Source organism: Lontra canadensis, unplaced genomic scaffold, assembly GCF_010015895.1.
Source record: "Lontra canadensis isolate GAN:19392208 unplaced genomic scaffold, GSC_riverotter_1.0 scaffold55, whole genome shotgun sequence".
NCBI lineage: Eukaryota > Metazoa > Chordata > Mammalia > Carnivora > Mustelidae > Lontra > Lontra canadensis.
Window position 1 is genome coordinate 3,979,932 of NW_022631049.1, and position 16,578 is coordinate 3,996,509.

A 16,578-nucleotide genomic window follows, 5' to 3' on the forward strand; every position below is an offset into this window, starting at 1 on the left:
TTCCTCCTCTCATAAATGCTACTCTGGCATTTTTAAAAAAGGAATGTTTAAAATATACACACCAAACACAAACACAGAGACTGCAATTCTTCCTAAACAGGAGACATATGTTAGAAAGCAGCTTAACTGCTACCTTTTGCTGGACTGTTTGGATTATTAACAGAAGACCAGACAAAAATGTTCTGGTTGGGGCACCTGGGTGGCTCAGTGGGTTAAAGCCTCTGCCTTCAGCTCAGGTCATGATCTCAGGGACCTGGGATCGAGCCCCGCATCAGGATCTCTGCTCAGGGGGGGAGCCTGCTTCCCTTCCTCTCTCTCTGCCTGCCTCTCTGCCTACTTGTGATCTCGGTCTGCCAAATAAATAAATAAAATCTTAAAAAAAATATTCTGGTTATGAGGCTATCAGTATGATAAAATGTCAATGTGGGGTTTTTTGTGAGGCAGAGACCCTGCAATAAAAATGGGACAATTCATGATGACAGGAAAAACAGAATGCTGGGTTCAATTAGCAGAACGAGTGAAAGGTTCATTCTGAAGTTGAAAGAGGGTTGTTAAGCTCAAAAGCAGAGCTAAGTCAGTATAAAATATATTAATATAGGCAGAAGAAGGGCAAAGGTGTTTGCTGTGTAGTAATCACTAGAACAAACGGAACATGTGATACTGGCACCAAACAAATGAGAAAGCTAACTCTAAAAACTGATAATTAATAAAAATAATCTTAATTAAAAGGGCATATTGGCAGTACCTCAGCTATCAAAAACTAAAAGTGAAGAATGTTTAGTGATGTCATGGCCTTACGTAATCAAAAGAAACCCCGTGGGGCACCTGGGGGGCTCAGTCACTTAAGCGTCTATCTCTGGCTCAGGTCATGAGCTCAGGGTCCTGGGATCGAGCCCCACCGCAGGTTGCCGGCTTAGCGGGGAGTCCACTTCTCCTTCTCCCTCTGCCCCTCCCCCTGCTTGTGCTCTGTCTCCATCTCTCTCTCAGATAAACAAATAAATAAATAAATAAATCTTTAAAAAAAAATAAGAGGGAGAAGAAACACTGTGCTGGCCGTACTGGGAAAGCTCTTGAAATAGACGTGACACTCACTCTGGCTCTTAATCAGAGTGCCTTTGACTAAGTTACCTCGGAAGTCCCAGTTGCTGCTACTGAGAAAATGGTGATACCAGTAATAATAGCATATTAGAAGATAATATAAAATCCACAAACTGCTTAGCACAAAACACGGCACAAAGCCTATATACTCAATAAGGGTAGGTTTTTCTTATTCCCAAAAGGGAAAAACATCTGTAGCATTTATCTTTGTCTCTAGAAAGTCAGCATGATGAGCAGTATGATGAGCTATGATTACCTTTATTGTTACTGTGACAGTTGACTCTTAGTCATATAAAATCACCCCAGCTATATCGTAACCCCCACCAGGGAACCCCTGTGCAGAGTCAAATACTGACAGCAAGAGCTGGGATGATTGTGACCAGCGGAGGGGGGTGTGTGTGTCAGGACATTCCTGATGTCTAAATGAGTGAAGGCTCCAAAGGCACTCATGGGTTGAGTGGGCCAGGGAGGATGGAAGCAGAAGCAGTGCCCTCTGGCCACCCAAAGTCTAGTCCTAGTAATACCTTTTATTCCAAAGGTGGGGCCCTGAGAAGGCTGTCGCACACATGCAAAGACGTTCTGAGACAGATGGGCGCCAAGGGCTTGCACCAGCCCAATGGTGGTCGTGCTCTTCCCTTCTCCCAGGGGCGTTGGGGTGATCCTTCAAGATGAAAGCAAGAGAGGAAAATTAAATTAATATGAATTAAATTTATGCGAATCACTAAGTCAGACCTAACAAATCCTAGAGAATGACTCTTAATCTGAATGGTAACAAAGACGAAAGACCCGAAAAGAATCTTTCCCAAGAGTCTTAGTTGAAGTTTCCGGAACATGGTAATTTTTAAAATGATTGATGTATTTGAGCTCTTCTCACTGTGAGCAGGAAATACATTTTATCTTGTAGAGAAGCACTGCTTTAACTTTAATATCTCAATTTAATCTCAAAAACTAGTTTTTGTATGTACCTCAGCCAAACAATAAAAATAAATGCTCAATACATCTAAAGAATTAATGAATTTGGGGTTTAAAAAAAAAAAGTCAGCTTTTAAAACTCAACTCTTTCACCTACTAGATGGATAACCCTGACAAATATTCTCTTCTCCAAAGGGCTATAATCTACTCTGAATTACCTCACAGGGATGCTATAAGAATCGAATGAGACTTAACACACGTGAAAATGCTAAAACCAAGCGAAACAAAGCTTGACACACATATGGTGAGAGTAAATGTAACCTTCGTTAATGACAATCAGGATGACGGCTCGATGAACGAAGGAAGAACGTCCCTACCCAGTCACCACCACGTATTTCCCGTCAGGTTGGTGCTTCAGGCGCTCCAGTGCGGACAGCAGAACCTTGGCCTTTGTCTCACCATACAATTCGACCTCCTCAGACAGCAGACCAATTTCCCGAGCAAGGCTGCCAATGGGCTTCGGCTTGCAAGATCGTGATATGTCAATGTCACTTAAAAGAAATACAGGAAAAAAAAATACAGAAAACATGTATCAATCTTTAACTCACTGAATTTAATCAACCCCCTCCTAGGAACACTTCTCCCCGACCCCTGACGCCGCTTATCAGCTAACCACAGATAATCCACAAAGTTTTAAACCAGCAAAATTTTATTTTTACCTTGGAACAGGAACCTTGAGGTTAAGGTTGTTATACTGAATCCTCCACTTTCCTGGCTTAAATTTCTCCAAGAAACGCTCTGCGCTCTCTACCGTGCTCTAAACGAAATGTCACAAACGGAACTTAAAAGAAGTGATTATTTTAACCTCCACCCCAATCCCAAGTCCCAGGTCATTCCAGTTTAACCACAAAATGAACGGCTTTATGATCCACCTATAAACACGCTTCAACCCTAAGCAAGAACCTACAAGCATGTACAGTGCCCTGGGCTGCCGGCCTCACACCCCCACAGCTGATGTGCGTATTAAGGGCAAGCAAGACAAACTTTTTCTGAGGTTCTTCTACTCCCAAGTAAATTCGTGTTGTGCCATCCTTACCTTCCTCTATTAATATGACTGCTTCCCTATCTCTGTTCTAACAGTCCCTTTTTTTTCCCGTTGATAGATTTGCATCCTTACTTCTGATTAAGTTTCTACTTGGGGAAAAAAACAGTAATTTGAATTCCGTCAGCTTTTTACAACTATTACAGAAACTTTTTTTATGGAGGTCTGACTGAACTATAACGTTAGTTTCAGATATATGACACGACAATTCACTATCTGTATACACTGCGAAATGATACCACGGTGAGTCCAGTTACCCTCAGTAGAGAAACTTTAATTCACACGCACCTGCATCAGCATTGCCACGGTCATGGGCCCCACGCCGCCAGGAACTGGAGTGATGAAACCTGCCCTCTCTTTGGCCTCCTTGTAGGCCACATCACCCACCACTTTTTTCCCATTTGGTTTTGTATCATCTAGTCAAGGGGGAAAAAAAAATCAAAGCAAGTCTCAGAATTGTAATTCTGGTGTTTATTTCCAAGTTAAGTGATCAATTATCATAGCTTGTGCCAAAAACTGAGTAGAGTTCAGGGTGTGTAGTCCCATCAGGGCTCGAGCACCTATTCGACTTCAAAGCGATAAGATGACAGGTGTTCGTTATCTTTGAGGTAGAAACTCATTTTACCTGTAAAAATTCACAAGGTGCTTAAGTGGTTTTTCAGGACCAGGAGAATCCTTTTGCAGTCAGGTGGCAAATAAAATACCAAGTGTTTTTTATTCTTAAAACCAACTACCCAGTATATAATGAGCGCCTTTTAAAATGTTAATTTGCTGAGGCCTACAAAGGAATTTTTTGGGTGCACAAAGCTCCAACTATGCCACAGCTGCCAGATACCGTTTCTACAGCAACTGTCAGCATTTTGTAAGCTCCATGCGTGAGCTGGAGGAACAATTCAACATCCAATTCCAAAGACAAGCAGCTACTTAAATGTATGCAAAAGGCAAAGAATATAATTACACTTCCCTTAAAAGGATACAAGAACAACTACAAATCTTACCAGCAAAGAATAGCTATTCAAGAGAACAAAACCCAGTGATGCATCACTGCTCACTCAAAGTACATCCTACACTTGGCTTCAGGGCACTTCCGAGAGGGGCTGGGGGACAGGACCAGCCTTGCAGCTCTAAGGCTCCCCAGGCAGGATCTCAGAGGATCTTAGCCATTTCACCACTTGTCTTTGAGCGGATCCCCTCAAGTGAGAGAGCCAACATTAGGGTATGGCCAAAGAGTCAGACTCAAGAGACCGAAGTTCTAGAATCAGCTCTTCTACTAACTGCCAGTCCTCAGCCCCTGGGAGCTCCTTACTGATCGGAAGCCCAAAGACGACAAGAAGGACTCACACTACCTATTTCCCAAGCTTGCAAAGAATCAAGTGAAAGATCGTGTGGATGTGTGAAACTGGAAAAGCATTCTCTAAACATAAAGGTTTCTCTTCTCATCCTAGAGACAGAAGATACTTTCTAAATGTACTTTAAGGAGCTAACGAATACAGCTCCTTGGGGTAGTGTCAGGTTTCTAGAAGCAGAACACTTCCTCTCAGAACCCCTGAGTTGCTTTGAAACACCGAGGAGCTATGGCTAAGGGTCTGCCCTTCGTGCAGGTCTCAAGAGGCTAACACAGACATGAGCTTAAAATACGTTGCACCCCTCTGTATTTGTGGTAGTGATTTTAGTATCTCCACATATAGGAGACATATCAGTTACCATGCAACTAACTGCCGCACAAAGGGGGCTGTTTTGCTCCTTAAACAAACACTATCATGGTCGACTGGAATGCCCGCTGGTAGGTGTCCAGTGTTTCATGTCAAGTATGATGTCGTCAACAGAAAAAGCGACAATTCTCAATCGAGGTGTATGGCTTCAGTAACCAACCAACATTCTGATTATCTAGCCCAGCCCCAGCCCAGCCCTAGCCCAGCCCCAGAATTCCGCTTTCATGGGAACTCCAGCTACAGAGTCCCATCACTGAGTTACAGACCAGTGGGTGCACTAGAAGAACCAACAATTCTTTTTTGCAAGTGCTTTTTCAAGGCACCATGTTCTGTGACTGGACCACATCTTGACTCATATTAAATTTGATTATTTAAATCATTCTCCTGGCCCCCTCATGGATAACATCCTAAGTCATTTACCAGATTAAGAATGAATTAAAGGGGCGCCTGGGTGGCTCAGTGGGTTAAAGCCTCTCTGCCTTCAGCTCAGGTCATGATTCCCAGGGTCCTGGGATCGAGCCCTGCATCGGGCTCTCTGCTCCGCAGGGAGCCTGCTTCACCCTCTCTTTCTGCCGGCCTCTCCGCCTACTTGTGATCTCTGTCTGTCAAATAAATAAATAAAATCTTAAAAAAAAAAAAGGAATGAATTAAAGTATATATTCTTTTTTTTCGAGGGAAAAAAAAGGAATACTTTTAAGATTCAAGTGCAGAGCAGAAGTACTGGCCAGAGAAACACGTCAAAGTGTTCTTCCTACTTGGCTTACTAAAGACAACTGGAGAAGGAGATGATAATATCCAGCCTTATCAAAAGTTACTTGTTTATATACCTCTACAGCTGACCAGATACTGATTAGGTCTTATTTATATTTCACCATCTATGTGAAGAATAAATGTGAAGAGGATGGTGAGTTTAATGTTTAAGTGAACATTTTATACCTCTCTGTAAGACTCAAGGTTCCCATCCAGGCTTTTTTCTTCTCTCCCTCAAATCTAGTCCAAAAAAAAAAAAAAAAAACCCCAAAAAACAAAAAACCAAAAGCAGAAATATGATACAGAAGATGCAGGTTTTAAACAGAATGAGCCTGAATGTCGTATCACAAGTACTCAAAGTAAGGAGTTGTAGGAGAGCATTTTCTTTATCACCCATTAGATAATTACACTATAAGAAAATGAGTGATCAATTATGAGCTACTGTCTTAAAAGCATGGTAGAAAGAGTGGGAGGGAGGTTAAAACTGCTGAAGGCTTGACAGTGACTAATATCCCTGGCAGCTTAGTGTCTATGCTCCAAGTCTCAGACGGGAAGGGAGAAAAAACACTCTTCTAGCTCTAAGTCCTTTGACAATTCAACAGGTGTTGAGTGCCGGCACTTAGAAGGCAGAAAGCCAGACCTGCTGGAGCAGAGACCACGCCCCATGGGGGAGGACCGCACAGGATGCCCCCTGCAATGAAAGAGACACCCAGTTCTCCAGGAAAGAAGGGAGGGAGAGCAGGAGATTATTCCTTACTGAAGAGAAATCAGACCAGGTTTAGAAAGAAGAAGGGGCATTCTGGGCAGAGAGGTGGGAAGAGAGGGGTTAAAATTGAAGATCAAAGTCAGGCTTTATCTGATCACGGAGCCCACGTGGCACCTGATGCACAGAAACGGTTGTCGGACTGAAGACTCTCTTTTCTCGAATCTGCGAGGCACGTATACAAGGATTCACTGTATCAGCCTGTGAAATTTTATGTTTGAGAATTTCACGATGAAGCAACAGCCTACTGCACGGAGGACTCGGGTGTAGACGCCGCCAAGGACAAACAAGGCATGTGCAGAGAAGGGCACGGGGTCCACTTTGCAACCATTCAAGACAGGGGTTCACCAAGTGGTGTGAGAACAAAGGCCCAGAGGCGGCTGCAGCTAGTGTGGGCTAAGCAGTTTGACAAGCGGCGTGGGAGGAAAACGCTCCACATGCAGACCCACGAACACGGCAAGAACATGCAGATGGCTGTGAGTGGGAGTCAGCAGGCGGCAGGAGATCAGTAAGTGATTCGCAGCCGCGCATCCACCTGAGAGGGCAGCACTCCCCGGGGACATCCGTGACAGAAGAAAGGAAAAACCTTCTGGTATTTAAAAACTGATCAGATTATAGGGACTGACTGGGAGGCAAGGAGAGTGGGCCGGCTTGACTGTCGCTGCCTAGAAGAGCCTGGGTCCAACGTCTTCATTGTAATGCCCTCCTAGAAGACTCTTGGTGAAGTGAGCCCCTCTCCTGGAATTACACAGCACCCCGTAAAGACACTATATCTTAAATACATTCATCTTTTGTTAAAAATAAAGGAGGATCTGTACGCGAAGGGTGAGTGAGATCTGCCCCTCCCACCCTCTCCTCCGACAAAGTCACTCTGGGAAAGGCACAGCACAGTGGCTAAAATCCTGAGCTCTGCTGTCCTGCTGGCCATGATGCTATCTACCAACTATCTGCACCACAGGCAGGACACCTGCTCTGAGCCTGAGCTCTTCACGCCGGAAATGGGACAAGGGGTTCTCCCCGTAGGCTTCATTCAATGACACAGATGTTGCTCTCCGCCCACCCCACCCTCAGAAACGACCTTCATTCTCCAGCAGCACTCACCGGGGACATAATTGATCCCGCAGTCGATGACTATTGCCCCAGGTTTGATCCACTCCCCTTTGACCATTTCCGGCTGACCAGTTGCAACCACCAGGATGTCACCTTTATTTACCTAGGGAAAGAAGGTTTTGACTTCAGAAATTACATGGTGGAACAATAAAACCAAAACCAAAAACAACAATCAGGAAGTGGAGCAGACTAAGCTTTGCATGACACTGTTCACCGTCACCAGCTGCTCTATGCAGGCCGCACACCATCTCTGCCGGCCCTTCATGGGCGGTGCTTGTTCCCACACATGATGAAATGCTCCCCGGTACTAGACATCTTCCTGAGTGGGGAATGTGATGAAAACATGCAGGGACAGGAGGGGCATGGGCTCGGAGCCGGAGGCCTGGCTCTGAATTACATGATGCTGGGAGGGCTCCCTCTCCTACGGGGTACCGGGACCAGCACCTCACACAGAACGCCGCTTGGGGAGAATTAAAAGAGAAGGTGCGCTATCAACACAGACAGGTATAGGTGAGGATTCCTGGGCTTAGGAATCCAATGCAGGGTCAAGAACAAGAAGCGACGGATGTCACAGGACCGCTGTCCATAGGCCTCTCTGGAGCACCTCCGCCTGAGGTCACCACTCTGTTGCACACCTGCGATCTGGCTGCTGGGCTCCACCCCCGTTTCTATATTGCTCATCCCTATCAACCACCATGCAGGCTGCTACAAAAACAGTATGATCAGAACACCAGCTACATGACGGGCAGGTCTTGTAACTGGAATTTGTTTCTTTGTCATGTAAGATGAGACAAGAAACCAGAAAATGGCCACAGGGGTTCAGTGAAATACTGAATGAGGTAAAGGACATGGTAGTGTTTGGCACTTAAACGTCAGCTGTTTCCATCATGTAAGAAGACCTACCACACACGTGCACATGCACGCGCGCGCACACACACACAAACTCTCCCACGGCTCTCTGGCCCCCTGACCTCTTCGCCTAGATTGGCAGTCTTGGAGTGGCAGGTGGTCACCGTGGCATGGTTCCACAGAAGCAAGTCATGCATGGGGGCACCGACTATCTTACTGCGCCCGACCACCACCGCGTGCCTTCCAGCGATCTGCACCCCTGAAAGAAGACCAGGCTGAGTCAGAGCATTGGCAGAAGCTGCCCTCTTCACATGCCACTTAAATGGGAAAACACAGAACAAGCGCACAAAAATGTGTTCTTAGCATCAAACAGAAATCTTCCTAAAAACATCCCTTCCTTGGCAATAATGCTCTCAACTCTAGGATTTCAATGACGAGTTGGGACTTGTACTGTGTCCTTCTTGCTTGCTGTGGGTTTTCGGGAGCAGCTGAAGCCAAGATCCATTCATTGAGTCATAGGGAGTGGGAAGAAAACCTACACTCAAAGTAAAAAGAAATCCTGACATACGGCTAAATGGCCATATGGAAGAAGACAGTAGATTTACTTACGTGGGAAAAATAGTTATAACAAATAGGGGGCATGTGATGGGCTGGAGGGAAGCAAAGGCAATTAGATGAGATCAGTAAGTCTTTCCAGCTCTGCTAAGTTTATTTATGCTGTTCCTCATCCACATTTCTCCTTTGGCATAGGGCCTGAGCCACAGGGCTATTTGCAGGGAAGTGATAAAGGGGAACTTTAAATGTAGCAGAAAGATTTCTTTTGTTTACTCAGCATCTATTCTTTGAGCACTATCACAATATCCTTGTCAGGACTGACATATTCTATTTAAGAGATGGTTTGGGTGCTCACCCACATTTCTGCCCCTGACCTATGAGGCTCTAGGCTGGAACTTCTCTGGGCCATCAAGGAGAGCCCAAGGAGCCACCACACAGAAGCAAGCAGGGGTAAGATCCTGAAGACCTGAGCCCCTCTACCCAGTCCAGTTGAAGTGAACTCTTGCTTAAGGTGGGTTGTGTTTATTTTATTTTTAATTTTTAAAGATTTATTTATTCATGTGTGAGAGAGAGAGAGAGAGAGAGCATGAGCAGGGGGAGGGACAAAGGGAGAAGGAGAAAATCCCAAGCAGACCCCATGCTGAGCACGGAGCCCAACACAGTGCTTGAACCATGACCCTGAGCCCATGAGCCAAGCAGAAACCAAGAGTTGGACACTCAACTGCCTGAACCACCCAGGCACCCCAAGGTGGGTTGTGTTTAAACTGTGCTTCTTGTATAACATTAATTTATTTTAAAAAGGTAAGCTTCTACATAATGTTAACATGATGAACGCCTAGAAGTAAAGCCCGTAAAGTGTGAAGTGTTCAAAAGGTACCTTACTCTACACGTCTTATGATTCAGCAAAGAACTTGAAGCTGCATTAGGGGAAATAGCTTCACTATTAATAAAAGTGGGAAGCCTACAGCTGCTGTGGCTCAGGGGATTTGTTTCTATCAAGTTGTAATACAGTTTGCTAAATATGCTGGAGTATAAATTTAGTTGTAGGACTGAACGGTAATAACTGTCCCCAGGCTTACAGCCTGACCTTTTCTTCCAACCACAGAAAACGTTCATTTACATTGGCCAACACCTTCCACTTAAAACTTCTGATCCACTTCCTTTAAATAGGACACATTTCCTTGTAAAAAATAACCTCTGCAAAAAGTGTTCATGATGAAATTAAAATACCAAGATGTTGACTAGGTAATGGGGTAGCATGGCCAACTGTTCAAGAGATCTGTTTCCAGCCATCTGTCGAGTCCTCAAACTATTATGAAGGCTCAGGGCCCACTTGGGGGGTTGGGACTTTTCCTTTTGTCTGAATCCTTATTATTCGATGTTATTTTTTCATAAAAAATAAATTTCTTTGAAGTAAAATAACCCTGAGTTCAAATCTTGCCTCTGCTACCTATTGGACAAGTTATGCATCTCTCTGAGACTGTTTTCTCAAGCTGTTGAGCAGTAATAGTACCTAGTTCATAGAGCTGTTGAGAAAATTGAGAATTTAGGTAAAGCTCCCAATTGACAGGTCCTTGACCCAATCAAGTCCCTTTATTTAGGGTCCACAGGGTACCTCCTCCTTGCCTCCATGTGTCAAGACCAAGCCCAAGAAATGGTGCTTTGTTTTCATTCATTTGTCTTTACCTGTCTCCTTGATGAGTTCCAAGCATCCTTTAGGCGTACAAGGGATGAAACAGTCATTTAGGTCACCTCTAGCAAGTTTTCCAGCACTGATGCTAGTTAACCTAAGTCAATGAAAGCAATGAAAGGGGAAAAGAAAGTAAGTAGATGTCTCTGCTTTTTAGATGCACATATGGTTTGTTCCCAAAACTGAAATATAATTGGAATTGTGCAACATGACATGGAGAGCCAAGGCTCACTCACCCATCCACATCCTTTTCAGGTACAATCGCATTGACCACCGCTTCAGTGTTAATGGGGTTCTCTGAATCTAAAGGCAGCTGCACTATGAAACCATGTACAGTGAGGTCTTCATTCAGTGACGTAACGTACTTCAACACCTAAAAGTAGTACCGCACACCATTTGTATGTTAGAAACCAAAAAGATGGAGAAATGCTTTTCAGTCGCTCCATCTTCCCCCAGGAAGCTCCCCTTGAACCCAAGAGCAACTCTAACACCAGATGTAATCTTCAGGGTCTGGTAAGAAATTCATCAAAAGAGCTAATAAGAACTTCAACAGTAATACCCATGTTACTCATGCCAATCAGGAGTTCTGTGAAGACAGGAATGTTCCATCACGCACATTTATCATACAGTAGTGGTGAAGGAATACTTGAAATGTGGCTAGCACAACCAAGGAACTGAATTCTACACTGCATTTCATTTTAATGACATGGCCCCCAGGGGCTAGTAGCTACCCCACTGGACGACACAGATGTAGGACATTTTCATGACCTCAGAAAGTTCTTTTCCTCACCTGCTCCTTCACTGTTACTCCCTCCACCCTCCAGAAACCACAGTTCCAACTTTAATCGCTGATATCTGTTCAGCCTATTCTTGAACACCACAGAAATGGAATACGTATTGGTTTCTAAAAGGCAAACAGCTACAGGCCCAGGATCAGTTTTTAGCGAACACTGCAGGGGGTCTGAAGCACATGACACCGCAAGCAGGCATGGAGTACAAAGCCGCCATGCCCTAGGACGGCACCATTTACTCCGCAGGTGTTTGCAAAGATTTTCTGAAGGCAGAGTCAGTCTCTGAAGAAAGAAATTCCTCGAGGTCCTTCCTATGGCAAGTGTACCAACCCCTAAAATTCCGCTAACCCCAAATCCAGAGAGGATCCAGCACTTTAGCTGCCCTCTTATCAATCTGTCGCTCACCTCAGATTCTGTGGCCGTTCTTGGTAACTTAATGTGTGTGGCTTTGATCCCAATCTGCAAAAACGGACGTTTAAAACAGGTAAGTGGCAAGAGAATGTGAGGCATGGGCCCAATTCTTTTAACCACGATGACTGAATCAAATCTGGGGGCCTTAGTCACCATTTCAGCCTCGTATGTTCTGAAGAACCAGTCTCTCGTTTTGACCCATTCACCCTTTACTTGCTCACTGTCACCTCTGCACTCAAGCAATTTTGAGTCCACCGTCCCTGCTTCTTGGGAAGTCTAGGGATCACTGATTAGAGACATCCGAGTGCAAACCAGAGACTGCAGCGTAAGTCCACATTTCTATCTTGCAAAACTGAGAAACTCAGGTCTGGGCAGTGACAGTTTTACAAGGAGGGGTGTAAAGGGCAAGGTGTCACCGACTAGAGCTGGGGTGGGGGTGACAGATGTTCCGGGCTTTACCTCTTCAGCAGCCTTCAGCTTCACATTTATATAAAGATTAGAATCATCTCTGTCGCCAACCTAGAATAATAAATACATGCAAATCAGATGATCAAAGAAAGGCAAAGTGTACAGAAACGCTTCTGAAATTTTAGTTTTGATAAAAGGAGTGTTTAATCATGAGACTCCTGTTGCAGAGAACTTTACAGGAGAATGGAGAATGTTGGGGCAGGATGGAGACAGCAACATAGGTGGTGTTACCAATCCTTCCCCAAACATGACCCACCCAACTGCCACTGAAGAAAAGCCTCAAGAAAAAAAAAAAAACTAGGGGACATCTGCATCTGCCTTTGAAACTGAGCATAGGTGCCACAGGCCTTCCTGAAACACGCGGAACTTGCCGACCTTTGAGCTGACATACCCGAACAGAGCAGAGAGGGCTGAACTGTCATCAGGCAAGAAAAACACCACGGCCATGGGAGCCCGGAAAACCCAAAGGGTATATTCTGCACTCCCTCCCCCCTCCCCAGGGGCAGTGGAAAGTTCTCTTGCCCAGCTACACAGAGAAGAGAAATCAGCTGGGGTGGAACTAATTCTAGCTTACACAGAAGAGACACCTCTACAAGGCAAAGGGCAGTCCGCGGCCCCCAAGGCAGAGAGGAAGGCAAGGCGTCCACTGAACCACTATGCTACATCTCACTATGGTGTTCCCCCGGTTTCTTTCATCATGAGCATATATTTATAATTTTTGGCATGTAACCATCGATCTGTAAAACTTTATTTTACAGATATTTTTTCCATGTTCCAGTGACTGACAAAAATTTCGTTTCTCCTAAAACTGCAGAGGGGAAAAACAGTAGGCCCACTGATACGACAGACAACCGACGCATGACTCCTCTTAACAGGACAACCACAACCACAGACAAAGAGCTGGCCTTAGGAACGGAGTATTTCCAGTCCTTGTCACGTTGCTGCTGTCAGTGGAAGCTCTCCTGAAGGTCACAGAACCCTGCCTTGCACTGACCCTCAGCTGTCCTTTGTACAGATAGTTCTCAGTTTTGCTTGTGCTCATCTGAATTTCAAGTCAGAAGAACCCACCGAGGGGAATTTTATTTTTTGTGGGTTACATGCAGCTCCGTGCAGTAGCTGCCTCCTGTGGGGTAATTGCTAGAATTTTGGAGCCTCTCACGTTTGTTCCTTGGTCATTTCCTACATGTGCTCCTTGCTGGGACCACCCAGCCCTCCGGGATTCAGTCATCACATTTGAGAAGCCCTGGGATTCTTAGATCTGAGTGGAAGAGGAGGCGGTTCCCCATACAACAGTATTGTTCTTCACATTTTCGTTAATATTTATAACTATAATGAGTTATCTAAACTTAACTCTGAGATTAAACGGTTTGACTGCTCACCTCCGGTCTGTTTTAAACCACAACTTCTCTGTTCTATAGTTTATCTTCCTACATCCCCCCAGGTAGCTGAAATGCAACCTGAAGTCACTTTCCCAGAAAAGGTATGTGGGTTATTTTATTTTATTTTATTTTATTTTTTGAGTCTATGCTATCTGGAAATATCATTCTGTTGTTTTTGCCCTTGACAGGATTCACTTGGCTGAATCTGGAGTCACAACATTTTCCTTCAGAGATGCTATCTTCGGCATCTAGTGTGACAGAAGAGAAGTCTCAAGTCTTTTGTTGTGGTTCTTTAATAGGTAACTTGTTTTCTGGCTACAGGTTTCTAAAAGAATTTTTCTAAAACTCCAAAACCAGGGGTACCTAGCTGGCTCAGCTGGTAGAGCATGCAATTCTTGATCTTGGGGTTGTAAATCTGAGCCCCACATCAGGTGCAGAGATTATTTAAAAACAGAATCTTAAAAAAAAAAAAAAAAAAACCCATAAATTTCAAAGCTACCACCAGTTTTAAGAAAGAAAATGTAGGGACGCCTGGGTGGCTCAGTGGGTTGAGCCGCTGCCTTCGGCTCAAGTCATGATCCCAGGGTTCTGGGATCGAGTCCCGCATCGGGCTCTCTGCTCAGTGGGGAGCCTGCTTCCCTCTCTCTCTCTCTCTGCCTGCCTCTGTCTACTGTGATCTCTCTCTGTCAAATAAATAAAATAAAATCTTTAAAAAAAAAAAAAAAAAAAAAAAGAAAGAAAATGTAACAGTTATAAACATATATCAAAGTTTTATTATAATCCTAACGCAAAGGAAAAGACCTCTTAAAAGCCAACCCAAAGGCTCTCAGTATGGACATTTTATTTAAAAAAATTTTTTTTTTTAAATTTTTACAATTTATTTACTTGAGAGAGAGAAAGAGAGAGACCAGAGAAGAAGCAGACTCCCCACTGAGCAGAGAACCTGATGCAGCGCTAGATCCCAGGACCCAAAGATCATAACCTGAGCCAAAGGCAGATGCTTAACCGACTGAGCCACCCAGGTACCACAGTATGGACATTTTGTAGCCGAAAATGGTTATGCAATCATTGATAGCCTAGGGACTAGATGCAGAAAGAATGTTTAGTTGAGAACAGTAGATTCTTGACTGACAGTCAAGTGAGTAGGTGGAAGACTGGTTTCTGAGAACAAATCTTAATCCTATCAATTTATCAAGAAAATCACTGAAACATTTTATCAGTAATGCTAATTTCTTCCTCTAAAAAGGTGAATTACATTATTCTAAAAAGGTCCCTTCCCTGAACAAGCTAGGGACTTCTTTTTTTTTTAAGACAGAGGAAGGGAGGGGGAGAAGGAGAATCTTTTTTTTTTTTTTTTTAAGATTTTATTTATTTATTTGACAGACAGAGATCACAAGTAGGCAGAGAGGCAGGCAGAGATAGAGAGGGAAGCAGGCTTCCCGCTGAGCAGAGAGCCCGATGTGGGGCTTGATCCCAGGACCCTGAGATCATGACCTGAGCCAAAGGCAGAGGCTTTAACCCACTGAGCCACCCAGGCGCCTCAGAAGGAGAGAGAATCTTAAGCAGACTCCATTCTTGGAGCAGACCCCAATGCGGAGCTTGATTCCATGACCCTGATATCATGACCTGAACCAAAATCAAGAGTTAGACGCTTAACCAACTAAGCCACCCAGGTGCCTCAGGACTTTTTTTTTTTTTTTTTGACACGAAGAATCTACATACCATTTCTGTACAGGGTCAGAGTACATATTTTAGCTTTTGGGGGCCATATACTCTCTCATATATTCTTCTGCTTCATTCCTACCCTTTCCAACCTGGGCAGCATTTGGATATGGACCACAATTTACTTATCCCTGGCTTTTTTGTTGTTTGTTTGTTTTTAATCTTATTTATTTTATTCTGAGAGAAAGAGAGTGAGTGAGTATGAGCAGGGAAAGGGAGAGAGGCAGGGGGAAGGGACAGACCCTGTACATATTGTCATCCGTTCTGTAAAGGACAGGGTGGGTGTGGTTAGATGGATTATGACCAGTCCTTCAGTTGTAGCTGAAAAGACAGACAGGAAGTGTCCAGATCAGAAGCCTAAAACCTGTAAGCAGGTGACTGTAGTGGCCCCAGAGGGTGGAAGAAATAGAAACTGAAAGGAGGGAAGAGATTCCCAGAGTTTATGAGAGGCAAAATCAACAGCATAATATTTCCCTACATCTAAGGGACTGAAGGAGAGAAATTATAAAGAGAAGGGCTTGGCTTTCTGGTTGAATGTGTGGGAAGATGGTGTCAGTCACCAGCAGGGAGAAAACAAGAGGTCTGAGGCAGCAGGGATGTGATTACAACATAACGTGTAGGCCTTGCATCATGGAAAGATGTTGACTCTGGTACTAAAGTGTAAGATTACAATATTCTACCACTGTTTTATTGGCAAGGACACAGAAGACAAGCTGCAGAACAGTGTTTATGTAATGAAAACACTTGCAATCAACAAATTTAAAATACAAGTTTGGAAGTCAATCTTATAAACAGGAAAAAAAAAATCATAATATTGCTAAAACTGGAATTTTAAAAAATCCTTTCTGAAACCTTCTGAAAGGTTTACAGAAATAAAGTTCTTGCCTACCACATTTACTCTTTCTACAACAAACAATTCTCAAGAATAAACCAAGAAATAACTGGTCTCCCAGATGTACCACGTGAACGCCCACTAAATACCCCTTTGATTCTCATTAATTTGCAAAAAAAGGAAAAAACCCACCACAGCAGAGAACACACCAGGCAGAACCACAGGCTTTTGTGCTTTTCTTCTCAGCTAAGGCCTCTTAGATAATGAACAGCAATGGGGGAAAATATTTAAGAACTATTCACTCTGATATTCTCGATGAACACAGTACAGAAACTCAGCAAGGGATTAAACTGATAGCATGTAGACACACAGAAATGTGAAGTGAGGAAGCAGGCGTCTCTGAAGGGCATTTCAAGTGAAAGTTATCAGTCTCC

The 16,578-nt window shown here is 44.0% G+C and overlaps 1 protein-coding gene across 1 annotated transcript in view; it reads right to left on the minus strand.

Annotated features, from left to right (window-relative positions):
- Positions 1–16,578, minus strand: part of MTHFD1 (methylenetetrahydrofolate dehydrogenase, cyclohydrolase and formyltetrahydrofolate synthetase 1) — a 55,644-nt gene that overhangs the window by 21,873 nt on the left and 17,193 nt on the right. The window contains exons 3-12 of the mRNA XM_032875209.1: positions 12,203–12,262; positions 11,738–11,791; positions 10,778–10,914; positions 10,538–10,638; positions 8,419–8,555; positions 7,439–7,550; positions 3,401–3,528; positions 2,730–2,827; positions 2,388–2,561; positions 1,623–1,759 (exon numbers count right to left, since the gene is read on the minus strand). Coding sequence (XP_032731100.1) covers positions 1,623–1,759; positions 2,388–2,561; positions 2,730–2,827; positions 3,401–3,528; positions 7,439–7,550; positions 8,419–8,555; positions 10,538–10,638; positions 10,778–10,914; positions 11,738–11,791; positions 12,203–12,262 — 1,138 coding nt within the window. The remainder of the gene's footprint in view (positions 1–1,622; positions 1,760–2,387; positions 2,562–2,729; positions 2,828–3,400; positions 3,529–7,438; positions 7,551–8,418; positions 8,556–10,537; positions 10,639–10,777; positions 10,915–11,737; positions 11,792–12,202; positions 12,263–16,578) is intronic.